The 15099-nt window shown below is 46.2% G+C and overlaps 2 protein-coding genes across 15 annotated transcripts in view; one reads left to right on the top strand and one right to left on the bottom strand.

The window, feature by feature from the left end:
- KMT2C (lysine methyltransferase 2C) overlaps window positions 1–12616 on the bottom strand; it is a 189260-nt gene extending 176644 nt beyond the window's left edge. For 13 of the 14 annotated variants that reach the window (XM_041408291.1, XM_041408290.1, XM_041408303.1 and 10 more), the window contains exon 1: window positions 12218–12402. In XM_041408291.1, the coding sequence (XP_041264225.1) occupies window positions 12218–12393 (176 nt within the window). In that variant the 5' untranslated portion in view covers window positions 12394–12402. Of the gene's footprint in view, window positions 1–12217; window positions 12403–12505 lie in introns of those variants that run through there. The other variant, XM_041408287.1, reaches the window with a different exon arrangement.
- LOC121337947 (translation initiation factor IF-2-like) lies at window positions 11757–14460 on the top strand. Its single transcript, XM_041408410.1, has 3 exons — window positions 11757–11892; window positions 12399–12564; window positions 13292–14460. The coding sequence occupies exons 2-3, from the start codon at window positions 12420–12422 to the stop codon at window positions 14458–14460; spliced, it is 1314 nt and encodes a 437-aa protein (XP_041264344.1). The 5' UTR covers window positions 11757–11892; window positions 12399–12419.
- The last annotated feature ends 639 nt before the right edge of the window (window positions 14461–15099 follow it).

Here is a 15099-nt window from a genome sequence, read left to right as displayed (position 1 = left end):
TGAAAAAAACAATCCCAATGTGTAAGGAAGTAATAATTTATTTAGTATATGTGGAATCACACAGATTAATAGATAAAGCAAGTATCAAGTGACAAAGGAAATAAGAAGCACAGACAATGAAACAAAGAGATTGAGTAAACTATTTTCTTTCCATAAACAATACAGGAAAACACCATCTAGGAAATAGAAGTTATTACACATCATTCACTGTGTAAAAGCAATGGGTACCACAGAAATAATGGACATCACCATCAGAAGGGATGCTCATGGAATAGGATCACACAGTCACTCAGGTTGAAAAAGACCTCAAAGGTCAGCCAGTCCAACCTCCCCCTCAAAGCAGGTCAGAGTCAGTTCCCAAAATGATCTAAAAACATTTTGTAAGTTCAATTTGTTGTTTACATAACTGTGTAATTACACACAGTGCTGAAATCCAATGGGGGGCGACCCTATTTGAAATTACTTATGCCAAGTACAGACAACGGAGATCAGGGCATGAAGGTGATATTCAGACAACCAAAATCACACCTAAACACCTTTGTTTAGTATTTCCTATTAGACTGCCCCTGCCCAGACCCCAGTCTATCCGAACTGCATTTCAGAGATAACTACTTCATTCTTCTGACTAAGCATAAGGACCTCTGCAGAACTTAAAAACACTTCCTCCTTTCATTAGTAAGCTCCTTTAGAACAGTACAATAAATATAATTATTCCTTTCAAGTTTTCAAAGAAAACAATTCAGACAGAAACCATCACAATGCTCCTAAAAAAGAAACCTAGGTAGCATGACTACAGGAGCTAGAATTCAGCCCCTGCCCTGTCCCCAAGGCCCATTACTAATAGCTGTTATAGAATATGCTCCCACACCACATGACGTGGTCACATCCATGCAGATATAAATTCCCCAGGTTCAGTTCAGGCTACACTCTAGGGGACAAAAAGAAAAGAAAAAAAAAAGAGAGAGAGAGAAAACCCCCAGAAATATTTAACAACTTAACTGAACAACATTTATAGTCTTTAGATAAAAGGCAGCTAACAAATGTCTGTCACAATACTTCTCCAAATTCTAGCCACACAAGGAAAACAGTGCATCTGAGAAGATACGGAATAGCTGAGAGCCCAAGCTTCAACTCAAGTTTAAACATGTCCAAGACAATTATGACTTCACTTTTTCTAAGTGTGAACATGTTAACAAAGTATAGACAAGAAACTCTCATTGGTCTAAAAAAGGCTTTAAAATAACATGATCAAGCTAACAATGTAAAAACTGGTTATTTTTTTCTATCAAGACAGTCCAAAGCAAGTAAAATGAAAGAGACACATGAATTAAAAAAAAAAAGTACGCTGAAAATATTCTTAAACAAATATTTATTTATATTATCAGTAATTTAAAACCCCCCCTGACATCATCTGGTTAACAAGCCTTGAGATCAAGATTTTCTGCTTGTCCAGAAAGCAGGTTCACAACCAACAGTACTTTCTCTGTTCTGCTCTACCAATGCATCCTTGTCTGAGAAGACCACATAGAGAGCACGTGAAATGTGAGTTTACCAAGCTTTTATATCATTCTTTACCAACTAATACATTTGAAATGAATGTATTTCCAAGCTGTTCACAGCATACCACAAGACAAAGACGTACTCTGCCATTCCATTAAAGAAAGAGACAACATCATAGCCAGACATGAGCCAGCCCTCAGTGCTACATGAAAGAACTCAGAGATTATTTCTTCAAATAATTTTGCTTATAGATAATTTATTTCTTGAGTTACCCTCGCATTTCTGGGCCCAGATCCCTCCTAAAGGGTTTCTTGAAGACGCAGGCATTAATATAAATTAGAACTCCTGCCAAATGTGTTTTGCCAAATGTCTTTGTATAGATCTCTACCAGGATGCCTGGTGCAAGGTTAATTACTCAAAAGATGAACCAGGAAACATTGTGTGTGAGAAGCCTGAAGTAACACTGAAATCCAGCATTTCCCAGAGCCTCATGGCTCCTACATCCCATCTCCTCTGCTCCCTCTAGAGCAATTCTGCAGTGAGCTGTTCCTCCTAAACTCACATCCCTATGGGTTAGAGAACATTAACTGTGGCACACTGTTTGCCCAGGAGGCTGAAAGTGAAACTGATGACAATTCTATCAGTTTGATTGAATTCCTCCTTGAAAGAACACCACCAACAAAACAAATCCAGTTATGGTTATACCAGAACATTAAAGGTAGTTGGTGGTGGTGGCCTTGAGGCTGACAAGCACAGGACAGCTTCCATCCACGCTATCTAATTCCCAAACTCCCACACAAAGCAACCACACACAAACTATGCTGGGAGCAGCGTGGGGACCACAGGAAACCTTGGGCCAGCCTTGAGAACTGTTTGGCAGAATGGTCAGAGTTGGATGAGCCACCACTGCAACCGTGTGACAGCGGAGACAACACTGGGGACAACAGTGTCCAGCAACTCCAAACATTCCCTGCTGGGTTTTTCACGACCATGGACAAGAAGCTGAGTGCTTCATGTGCCAGAACACTATTGCTGGCTACAGCCATGCCCCTCATCCATACAAAACAAGCACAGCCACAAATTAGCACAATTTGAAATGGAAAAATTTAAGGGAACTGAAATGATCAGTTCCTTTTATTTCAAAATTCCCTTTTCCAAGCTTTTTCTCACAATGAAAAGCATCTGGCCCATTTCTAAGTTCTAGTTTCATCCAGTTCAGTGGGCCACGGGAAGAAAAAAAATAGTCACTTGCTTTTATTACAAAGAAAAAAAACAGAGAAGGAAAAAAAGCTGGAGGTGAAACAAACACATAAGCAACTGAGAAGGGGAACTAGGGGAAAAAGGAACTGGGAAGTCTGGGAGAGAAAAATCTGAGGAAGCTGCTGAGGCTTTGGAATCAGCCAGCAGAAGTTTTCAGAGCACGTATCTCAGAGGGTAAGAGGAGGCCTTCATCATCCATACGTCTAATAGAAAACCAAAATATCAGAACAAACAGCCCAACATGTTTGTGAAAACGCTGAGGACAACTGTTTCACAAAGTTGAGGGTGCCAGAAGAGCAGTTACTTCACACTTCACTCTATTAGGGCAGGCTCCATTTTAAACATCTCAATGTGTACAGTGATTTGGCTGGAAGTGGTAACGAGAAGCACTCGCTGTGCCAAGGAAGGGGGAAAGCGAGAGCAGTAGAGAGGGAGAGCAAGTTTTTATCTTCAATTAACTGAAAGGAGAAAAGCAAATTTCAACAAACTCTTTGAACTTGTTGCTAGAATCTCTTGAGACTACAATTTAAAGGAGGACTGGCAGTTATTGTACTGGAATGTGCACAATGGCAAAGTATTCCAAAGCAGGGGAGAGATAGGAAATGTATATGAACAATACAGGCTACATAAAAGCAGCCAGTAATAAGGGTCTGAAACTAGAAAGAATCATATTAGGAATGGAAACAAGGGCATTTTAATGAATATAAAGGAACAGCATAAACTGTCAGGGATAAAAATCAGAAGAGATAAAAGCACAGCATGCAGTATTACCACTGTGCAGTATAAAAGGCAAACAAAGTTTCAGAAATATTTTAGAAGTAAGAAGTAAAACACAAAAGTCTGTACAAACAGTGTTTAGAAAGAACAAACGGATAACACAACAGACTCAAATGCCATTTTCTGTATTTAGCCTTCATAAAACAGATTTATTGTAGCTAATACTAGAAACTAATTTTGTTGCTAGACTAAATAATCAGAGAAATTCAAGTCAGCAGGACTGGAAGAATTTCACACAATGCTTAAGAAACAGAAGTAATCTCTAAGCTATGAGCAATCATCTTCCCTAATACAGTCCTGGTAAAAATGCCCTAAGAGAGGCTGGCAACAATGAGCTATGGCACCCAGAGGGTTTTTATTTGCAAATTCTTTTCAATCCATGTGGATGAACATGGCAAGAAAGTCCCCTCCTCCAGGACCTGCATGAGGACATTGACACACACAGCAGAGTTACATACAAGACATGGCAGAGGCAGGGGCTACAAGTATTTTTGATGACAAGATCTTAAGAAAAATCATTCTGTTAAATTGAGAAGTGGCTTATATCAACCAAGATAAACTTAATAAAGACTAGCAATCTTTTGAAGGATAAATCAGTTAAATCAATATTATGTTGCTAAGGAGGTTAAGCTGGTTCAGTGCAGAACACAGGAGACAATCACCTGAAAAAGCTTTGTATAAAAATTGTTCTCCATTTCAGCTGTTGAGTCTTAGCTGTGTGTAATACAAGACAAAACTGGCTTAATCAGCAGTAAAGAATATTTATTTTATACTACACAAAATTAGTTACTGAAGCCAACCGCCTAGAGATACAGAGGAACTGCATTCACTAAATACTTCAAAAACAAGTCAGAGAACCATTTGTCAGAAATGGAACAGATACACAACACACAGAAGGATGAGCAAGATCACCCTCAAGTCTTTTTTGGCCATACAATTCCATTTATCTCTGCTGATACAGGAAAACTAAATATTCCTTTTATTTAAAATAATTTCATTGTGCTTTTGAACTTCACACTTCAGGAAAAAGAGCCCTGAATAATTCACATTCTGGGTTTATGAAATGGCCTACTAATAAATCTCCCAAATTTTAAGACAGAATTACTCTTCTCTTTATTAGTAACAACATGGAGACATGCTGTCCTGTTCTCTTGACCCCTAAGAACACTGCAGACAGTCTTCGCTGCCAGACAGCAGGGTAAGACACCATTATTGGAAGATCCAGGTTCCATGAACACTGGGATGCTCCAGAAGGCATTCTGGATTAGCTGCAGCTTCCAGACTCACATCACTAAGAGCCACCTCAGATGTCAGAAAATGTTTAGAGGCAGAGATTGCACACTTGGACCACGTCTTCACTACCAAAAGTCCCTTTTATCTTACTGGGCCATAGAAGTGGCTCAACTGAACATGCTCCAAGAATATAAATATATAAGGACATAAGCAAAGTAAAAAACTGGTAATTTTTTCTAAAGATGGGTTTTTTTTTTTCCCTGAGAGCCTCATTAAAACTAGTTTTGGCAAGACTTTATTTTCAGTAATAACGCAGTAGAAGAGAAAAAGTCCTCTTTTTCCCTCCCCCTACCCAATGCCAAAAGTCTGGGTGGAAACATCCTAGTTTGATAGTGCTTCCAGCACTTTCTTCAAGGAAAGCAATTAGAATGTTGATAAATACAGCACTGACAATTAGTAATTATAAATTTATATGGGAATGGCTGGCAATAGGATTGGGCGCACGTGTGATTTAGTAAAAATACTTTCCAAAAAAAAAAGCAAAAGGCAAAAATATTCTGATAGAAACAAGATCTCATTTGATTTCATTATAATTATAATCAATAATAATATTGATATGCCTGTAGGAAGGAGCTTCCAGGACACTAGAAATTATTGTTATAACATATTTATTAACATAAAATATTTTACTTACATTGTTATTTGAGGGCGCTTTAAATACTCAATTTAAGAACAGCTCCCAGGATCAAAGTGAGAACTGAAACCCCTCATTTAATCAATGCCAGTGTCTGAGGCAAGGAAGATGAGAACAACTCCTCTATCTACATGCTGTGAAGAACCCTCTCAACATCACCGTCTCTTCTTGCACAACCAGCCTGTAAAAAACCTCCATCTCCTCAATTTCCTCCTGTGCTGGCAAGCTCAAAGGAGTCAGCCTGGGGACCAAAATCCCCCAAATTTCAGAGAGCCGAGGCTGCCCCTTGGCAGAGCGCGCTGCAGGCTGGCGGCGCTGCCAGAGCCGCAGCTCTGCCTCCCTCCAGCAGCCTGGCCCTTGCTCTGGCCTCCTCCTCCTCCTCCCTCGTGCTATCACAAACACGTTTCTCTGCCAGGTTAGTCCTAGCCCAGCTCAGTTTCCCAGCCCAGCTCACCACAAGTGCCTGGGTCAGCACAGGGGAGAGAACAAACAGCTGGTAGCAGAGGGAGGGCAGAGCTGCCGCTCCTCTTCGCTGCCAGAACCAGCTTAAGATTTATAGTGTTTGGGGAAAACAACCACCTGATGCCCTCCACACACTCAGAGCCTATGTTTCTTTAAGTAATAAATATTCTAGGTTATAAGGGTTTTCCTGCTTAGTCTTACTTGCTCTCAAAAGCACCAGTGCTGTTAGAAGAACTTAGGGTAGTTCTTGAAACAAGTGCCCAAAGTTACTTTGACTAACAGAGGAATGGCATGAACAGCACTGTCTAGTGCCATCCTTCCAGTGGGAAAAAAAAAAAAAAAACCCAAAAAAACCGCCAAAAAATGCAGAATTCAGTACAAGTTATGAAAAGTACAAGTTACAAGCAAAAAAGTAGTAAAATCTTGCTCCTCTGTATTTATCCAAACTATATGAACCATGCAGATTGTATGAACTGGTGATCAAATACATTAAAAATAGGAGAAAAGCTTTCAATATTTCCTGGAATTGTCAGTCACCTAATTATTTAGCAATTAATAACATTTTAGTGTACCTGTGACAGCATTTCTTGAAAAGTGAGTTTCACAGCATTAGTGTATAACAACACTGTATAAGGGAGTGATCATTAGTGATGGATAAGGAAATTCTATTTCCCCTGGTAATACATAACCCTGCTATCCCTCCAGTATTGCTGTGGTGCAAGGAGTTAAAAACAACTCCAGCCTGAGAAAGGCAGAGTTCACCTATTCTCAGCAAGCCAACTGCCTTGGAAAACCATCTCTGAGCTGAAATGATGACAAAGAATAGAAATGTCCATTTCCAATTACTTATCTTATGAAAGAACAATGACAAGAAGTTAGTAGGAGTTAACATGCTAACAAGAAAAAAAAATCCACAAGCAAAGCCAAGAAAATGGAACTGTTTTTATTGTTTTAAGCTGGGAAAAGTCTCCAGTGTCACTGCACACAGGATGAAGAGATGTCTGGTGTGTAGATGGCTCAGAGTAGCAACCAAGAGACTGGGCAAGACATTCCTTGTGACCAATATGCTGAGATTTCAGACAGCCATCACACTTGATGTGTCTGACAGCTCTTGGAAGTCCTCTCATGACAAGTGCTACAGAAGTTCAATGTATTATTAAATACAAACATAGAGAAACTAACAAGTGAAATGTTTAAAAAAAAAAAGTCTCAAAGAGTCCTTCAAAGCAAGTCTGTTTCAAATTGGGGAAACTGTGCATCTATTTCCAGCATTCAGCTTAACTTCACTCACCCTTAAGACACAAGTAAAGACTCTACATAAATCCGTATTTTAATAATTTTGTGGCAAAACAATTCTATAAACCCTATCCATCACACAAGCAATTATAGAGAACTGAAAATCTGAAGATTAATAGAGATATCATTCACCTCCTGAGCACTGTGAGGCAGGCTCCTGTGCAAAAAATACATAAAGCAGTTGGGGAATTGCTTGGGAATTCAAATAGGGTGGAGGAAGTCACAGAACACGGGCTGCTGAAGAAAATGGCACAAAGCTCAGCCCTGTTCTGCACAGAGCCAACTTCAATCCTCACACCTCATCTCCTCCTCACTCCGTGTTCCACTATGTGCCTTCTGGCTTTTGGCCAAACAGTTTGATACACGTGGCTTGTAGAGGCCAGTGTTTGCTTTAATACATTAACCCTTTGCTGTGCAATAGTTGTACCAAGCTTGTCCATCAAAAAACCTCTGTCTTGCCAGGAAGGGATGACTTCCCCTGACTGTGATCTTGTTTAGGAACATTTTTATTCTACAACACAACATACATCTTCCATTTGCAAATGTTAAATTTTGAATTGAGAAAAGGGCAGGCAAGTAAAGACACAAGTATCACACAGAAGGTGTGTGATGAACTAAAGAAACACAGCTGAGCTACAAAGCTCCATCCAACACTTTAAGGTTCTTTTGAAATGAGAGTAGGTATCTTTAAATACTGGCCTACCCTAATGCAAATGCAACTAAAATGATGATAAAAATTCTCAAATAATCATTTCCTGGCAAAAACACTTATGCTTAAGGGTCCTCAGAACTATCTGCATATGAGAAATCAATGGCCTTTGAAAACCTACTGCAGCTTATATTGGCCAAAGTAATGAAAAAACTACTATGGAAATGAAAACATGGGTAATTAAAAAAGACACACAAAATGTTCTCCACAATTTTGAAAGCATTATTATATGCTGCTTTAAACTAAACACATTTGCAAAAATAACAAACATCAAGATCTGATGGATGCTGAAAATAACATTTAAAGTGAGCTTAGACACTGACCTACAATGAGACTTCTACTAAATTTTGGTAAGAAGCTGCATCTGTTTGTGCTGCTTATAACCTGCAGAGATTAAGACAGCTCTGTTAATTAAAATTTATTACAAAAATGTTTACTTCACCTTTACAATACTATTCTGATACATTTTCATGAACAACCGCCTGTTTGTGCAGTTAGAACTCTTCCTCTACAACTTCTTTCCAATCATATTCCTATCCTTCAGGTCCCTACCCTGGAACTTGAGGTATAATCCAAGCAAGAGTTAAGTTCCCAAGATTTCAGGCCATACAGTGAGGTGGCACCTAATTTCCTTTTTTCCCTCTACAATCCTAGCAAGACTTCTTTTAACCATGCATCTGAAAGCTTCTTTCTTCTCCATCAAGACCCAGCTTAGTAATGCAACTTTATTATCTTTTTTCAACTTCTATGAATTCAGTCTTTCTACCTTTTAAGGCAGAAAGGCAATACTGCAAAAATATTTTCTTCATTCACTGCTTTGATTACAGTTTTCTGTATTCTTCCTGATGCCCCATAACATGAACAACCTCCTTGCTCTAAATTTCAAGGCTCTGCATGGCCTGTTCTTGCTCCACCTCTTAAATTTGAATTGCTGCTCTGTAGAGATATCCCCTTGTCAAAACATAAGGAAGAAAACAGGAGTGTTGGCCTGGCAGTTCAGGCAGGAACCCAGCTTTCTGTGAAAATCCTCAGGGTGACAATGCTACCCTGCTTTAAATATATCCTCCAAGTTGGATGCCTGTGAATCACTCCCCGATGCTGAGATAGTCAGGGTACTTGAACTTCTGCATGTTCTTTTGCTCACAGCATTCTCACAGCTCCCTTGTGCTTTCCCAATACATTTCTTACATTTACATGCTGTCTTATCTTCACATTTAAATTAAGAAATTGTTTGTGAAGGAACAACCTTTGCTTATGCATTTGTACTGCGTGTAGTGTAATGGTGCCCTGGCCTCTAGGCACAATTACAATATAAATAATAAAAATGAACTGTTCACCTAAGATTAACTCTCCTGACAGTGCTGCATGAAGCTACAGCCTCCAAACAATGACAAAAGGCTGTTCTAGCACCACATTCCACCATCTGTATCTCTCTCCAGGTACTGATGACATTAATTCCAAGTTCTTCACCTGCAGGAAGCCTCCACTGTTCCCTGTACTTATCTGTGTCCACAGCACCACTGGAATTTTTACTGATAACCAGGCAAAAAGCAGAATGAGATGTGGGCAAGCACTGTCCTACTGAAGGACCCTCTGCTCCCTTAACATAAGCCTGCTCCTGGGAAGAGCTGAGAATCCCTGGCATCCCACAGGAGCAGATTCAAGGCAGTTTTCCATCTGTCTGCTTAAACTCATCAAATTTGCTTAAAAACATGGCCTTCAAAGAAGGCAAAATACCAACCTAAAGTACTCTCCAATATGGCACTGCTGTTTAATGGAGGCATCCATAGCTGAGGAATTATTCTATTCTGGCTTTGCCAGTTTAATGCAGGGCTCTTCGTTTTATCATTACTTAGACTGCACTTAGACTGAACATTCAGTGGAACATTTCCTATAATGGGATAAAGCAGTTGAACAATTTGACTGGCTAATAGTGATTTAGACATGTGATTACAGTACAGAAAATGGTCTGACATATGCTCTTTTATCTGGTTTACATGAGGCACATTAATCCAACTGGAAAGCACAGAAGTGAAAAGGAAGACAGGACCACGCACTCTGAAGGAAAAAATAGAAAATAGCTTTAGTTGTCTCATTTCTGTATTTGCCAGGCTAGTTGTAATCTGTATTTTGTAAATAGGAAAACTTACAAAATAAAACCATTTTCTTCCCAAAATGGATGCAACTACAAACCACCAGTCTACACTTCTGCTGTACATGTTCAAAAATAACAGTTTTTTATAAAACCCTAGTTTCAAAAGCATTTATGACTTATGTCATAATGCCTTTACCAAAAGTACAGGATTTGCAGAAAGATGCAGCAGGATAAGGAGCACCAAGTGAGCCAGGAACAATCAGAGTGTGAACAAAAAGAGTATTGATTCATTTTAATTTTTGTCTCAGCTAATTTAATTTCCCACTTTTACACAAACACTTATAACCATGTCAACATAAGCTCATATTTTACAGGAATATTTTATTTCTCCCTAAACCTAGCCAACAACAGTTCCATGACACCAAAAACCTAACTGAAGGCAAGGAATTACCTCTTTAACACACACTTTTTTCCTCAAGAGTGCATACACTACCTCAAACTGGCCTAACAAGATATGTCAATTTTCACAGTAACACTGTTTAGGTTTTTTGTGCAAACTGGTACATTTCAGTTGCATTTGCATTTTTCTTCAGAAAAATTTCCTTCAAAATGGAAACATTCAAAGGTTTCCTATGTAAGGTTTGGATTCTGTAAGTAAAAATAAAACCAAAGCGTGTCAAACTAAGCATAAAGGAGATGAACACAGGAACTTCACCACGTGTATGTTTGCCAACTACTTTCAACGACCGCTATATTAAAAATTCTATCAGGAAAATACATAAGATAATGAAAAGAGGGAACTGTAAACAACACACCGTCCCCAAAGCCAGAGGTGACATGAAAATCTTTGCAGGTAAACTTCATCAATGAAAACAACAAGAACAAAAAATCATGTATCCCAAACAAGTGATAGCTCTGTCCTGGGATACTTATGTCTTGGTAAAAACAAACGCATATAAAAGACGCCTGGTCTCCGCATGTGGTTAGGTCCAGCCCAGCAGAATCCCTTGTCACGTTGTGGACTTCCACTGTGACCTTATGGTCGGGCTTGACCTTAAAAGTCTTTTCCAACCGAAATGATTCCGGCACGGAAATCGGCAGCGATGTTTGGGGAGGGCGTCTAGGGAAGGGCCGGGACAAACACGGCAGTGTCAAACGGAGCGCGTCCCCCAAAACAAAGGGAACCACCTCTGAACCCCGGGGCTCGGACAGACAGGCTGCTCTGGCCACCTCCTGACGCTCCTCGGCCAAACGTGCCGCCCAGCTTTGCCCTATTACCGCTGCCATCAGCTATGCCAGGGCAAGCTCCATCCTACTCAAAAATAACCCGTGGGGAGCGGAGCCAGCGCGGCAGCGGCGCTTCCCGGGGCCTCTCCCCGAGCGCAGCCCGGCCCCGCACCCCGGGCACCGGCAGCGCGGCCACCCCCGCTCCGTGCCGGGGGAGCGCCCGGCGGGGCGGGGGGAGCGCCCGCGCCCCCGGCGGGGAGAGGCCGCGGCGAAGGGAGAGCTGCCAGCGGCCGGGAACGGGCTCCCCCCGCCATCCTCCGCCCCCTCCCTCCGTGTGTTTGTTGTGCTTCGGCACCGTCCCGCCGGCGCGTCCCTCCGTGCGGCGGCCGCTGACAGCTCCCCCCGCGCCGCCGAGAAACTCCTGCCTCAACTCTGCGTGTGCGCGGGGGGTGCGGGGGTGTCCTCCCCGCCACCCGCCGAGAACCGTGTTTTCCTTCCCAAAAAGAGGAGGGGAAGGGGGGGGGGGGCATTACAAGGGAAAGCGACGAGGAACTACCGTCAGCGCACAGGGAGCACCCAGGCGACGCTGAAGGCAGCCGAGCGTCCTGGAAGGGAACGGACCCAAAAAGAAGGGGGAAGGTGCAAAGGCAAGGGAAAAAGGAGGAAGAGGGTGGAGGGGGAAGAGCTAAAGAGAAACTCCGAAGAAGGAGGGGAAGAAAGGAATAGGGATGGGGAAAGAAAAGTGGAAAAGGGAGAGCAGGCGGAGGAAGACAAAGGTGAAAAAGGAGGAGGAGGAGGGGAAAGTGCAAAGGGGAGAGGAGGAGAAGAAAGAAGGGCCCTTCTCAAAATGGCATTAGGCAGAGGGAGGGGGCGACGAGTAGCGAGTCTCCACTGACAGCTCTGCCTGCGCCTGGCCGCCTGCCCCGGCCCCTCTCTGCCTCGCACACACAAACGCTGAACTTACTTCTTTCTGGCTCTCTGGAAAGGGGAAGCGCCATCTTTGCGAGGCCGGCCCCTAGGTCTTTTGTCTGTGGCTGCTGCTGCTGCTGCTGGGGGGGGAGCTCCAGGCTCGGGGGGCTGCTGCTGCTGCTGAGGCGGCTCCACCACCGCCACCACCAGACTCTTGTCCTCCGTTGACATCCTAGTCAGCAGGACGAGAGAGACACATGGATGATGATGATGAGGATGAAGATGAGGATGGTGATGGGGATCCCGATGCTCCTCCTGCTCCCGCGGCTCCTCTCCTCCTCACCTCCGCCTCCTCCACCTCCGCCTCGCATCGCTGGCCTCAGCCGCCGCCGACCAGCACAGGTAGCAGGGGGAGCAGCATGGGGAGAGCAGGAGGAGGAGGGGAGGGGGGTGGCGGGGGTGAAAGTCTCCTAAGTCAAGAAGTCACATGTGGCAATTCAAAAATCTGTTCATCCACTTATCAAATTCTATTATACATAAGTTGTAAGGGGGGGAGGGGGGGGGCGAAGAGAAAGCGCAGAGGACGGAAGGAAGGGTCTCACACACAATAACACCCTCCCCGGGCTCGGCGGGGTCTGTCGGGGCTGGGGGAGGTGAAGAGAGCGAGCGACAGAGACGCGGCTGGTCCCGCCGCTGGGCGCCCCCGCTCAGAGGCCCCGGGCGCTGGCGGCGGCTCCGGCTGCTGCGCTGCCCGGCTGCGGCGGCCGCCGCTTCATTGTACCCTGGCCCTGCGCCCTCCCCCCGCGCAGAGCCCCCGGGGGCGGAGGAGGAGCGGGCGGCGGCGGCGGAGGCGGCGGGGGCCGAGGCCGAGCGGAGGAAGTTTTGACAGCTCCAGCTGTTGTGTGTGTCGAGGGGCTGAGTCCGGCCGGGCTCCGCGTCCCCTTCCCAGCCGGGCCGGGAGCAGGAAGTTTAACTTTGGGGAAAGAAGGAGGAGGAAGGGTGAAAAAGGGGGAGGAGGAAGGGGGAGGAGGAGGCGGCGCCCTGCCCCCTCCCCGCGGGGTGGAGAAGGGATCCCGGCGCTGCCCTGGTGTGTAACCCCCGCCTCCCCGACTCCCTTCCCCCCTGCCAGTGCGACACATAGACACAGCGACCGACCGCCCTCCTCCTCCTCCCCTGCCGCGGCCCCACACTGCGCCTGCCCCGCCCGCCCACCGCCCGTCCCCCGGCGCAGACACCCATCCGCCGCCTCGCCGACCTCACGGGCTGGGCTGGGGCCGCGCCGGGCTGCGGGGAAACCGCGGAGCGGGGCCCGGACGGGACGCGGCGCCACGGGGAGCTCCGCGCACCCCACCCCGCACCGCGCCCCGGCCGCTGCTCCAGCGCTCCCGCACCCTCTCCCCGCCCTTGTTATTTCTTTTTATTTATTTCCCCGTAGAAAAGGAAAAGCCCCTCCTGAATGCGAGCGGCCGCTCCCCGCACACGGGCTGCGCTCCGCAGGACGCGGCTCCGGGGGCAGCGCTCGGTGCCCGCCCCGGCGGCGCTCGCTCCCCCCGGGCCCCGCTGGAGCCCGGCGGCGGGAGCGCTCCCCCTTCCCCCCGCCGCGCGTCTGCGGCTCGGGGCGGTGGAGGCGGGGGGAGCCGCGGGCGCCCCGGGGGATGGGAAGGAGGGAGGGAGCAGAGTTCAGCGCTGTGTGCGAGGGAGACAAAGTCTGGGGAGCGTGGCCGCTTTCCAGCAGCTCCGGCTGGAACAGCTGCGGGCGCTCGGGGCGGGGGGGGACTCCCCGAGCAGGGGCCCGCCTGGCTGGCTGCCTGCCGGCCCGGCTGCGGGGCGGGGTTAAGCCTCATTACACGGGATTTAACGTGTCCCGGAGGCCAGCGGGGACTCGGGCTCCCGAGGGGAGGCGGCGAGCGCCGCGGCCTCGCAGCCGGAGAAAAGTCCGGCCACGGGGCGAGGAAGCGGCCGCGCCCCCGGACTTTCCTCCCGGGCGCTGCCCCGACGCGCTCCGCTGCCCGCGGCGGGAGCGGGCACCGCCCCAAGGGCACCCCTGAGCCGCCCCCGCGGGGCCCCGGCCCGGCCGTCTCTCCCTCCCTGTCTCCTCCCCTCGCTCCCGGGGCCGGAGCGGGCACCGCCCCAAGGGCACCCCTGATCCACCCCCGCGGGGCCCCGGCCCGGCCGCTCTCCCTCCCTGTCTCCTCCCCTCCCTCCCGGGGCCGGAGCTGCGGGTGCGCAGGGAGCGCGCTCGGGGCGCGGGTGCTGAATCACGGAACGGCGCGCACGGACAGAGGAGCAGCGCGGTGACTCGCGCTCGGCGGGCGGGTTCGGGAACTTCGCCGGACTTGCAGAATTGGTGGGGAGCGATAGCCCCAAGGGTGCGAGTAAACACATCCCGGGAGCTCCGCACGGAGCGTGTTGGCAGTGGCTTTTGGGTTTCTGTTTGAATCCCAGTTGATAAAATGGCCTGGGGTATCACAGAGGTACAAAGACGGAAGGAGGGGCTGATCTTAGGTCGCTATTTTCTTTTTTTTTTAAGTAAAAATAAACACAAAGCAATCCAGACCATTACACTTCTTTTCCTTCCCCAATTTTTCACTTGTCAGCGTCAGAATACAAAATTAAATGGTATGCTGTGGCAAATACGACTTTGCTGGCCTGTTTTCTTCAGAACCATTTAATAACAAAACCTTTGTTGATTCCTTTTATACGTTTCTGAGTAATTAAATAGATCTTTGTGACATTTTCATATAACGTATGAAATATATTAGAAAGTAACACATTTGTCTCCACTTACATTCATAAAAAATTATATGGAGCCATCCCTATTGTTCAGCCATGCAAGGAGAGCAGCTGGATTGTTGGTATGGCTTTCTTGGCCCTATCACTGAAAATGTACTCATTTATGCCAAATCAAAAACACATCCCGAGCTAAATGTTTGTGTT

The sequence above is a fragment of the Onychostruthus taczanowskii genome, unplaced genomic scaffold, assembly GCF_017590055.1.
Source record: "Onychostruthus taczanowskii isolate IOZ18803 unplaced genomic scaffold, ASM1759005v1 scaffold3, whole genome shotgun sequence".
NCBI classification, from domain to species: Eukaryota; Metazoa; Chordata; class Aves; order Passeriformes; family Passeridae; genus Onychostruthus; species Onychostruthus taczanowskii.
Note: the sequence above shows the minus strand (reverse complement) of the source record. Positions and strands in the feature narration are given on the sequence as shown.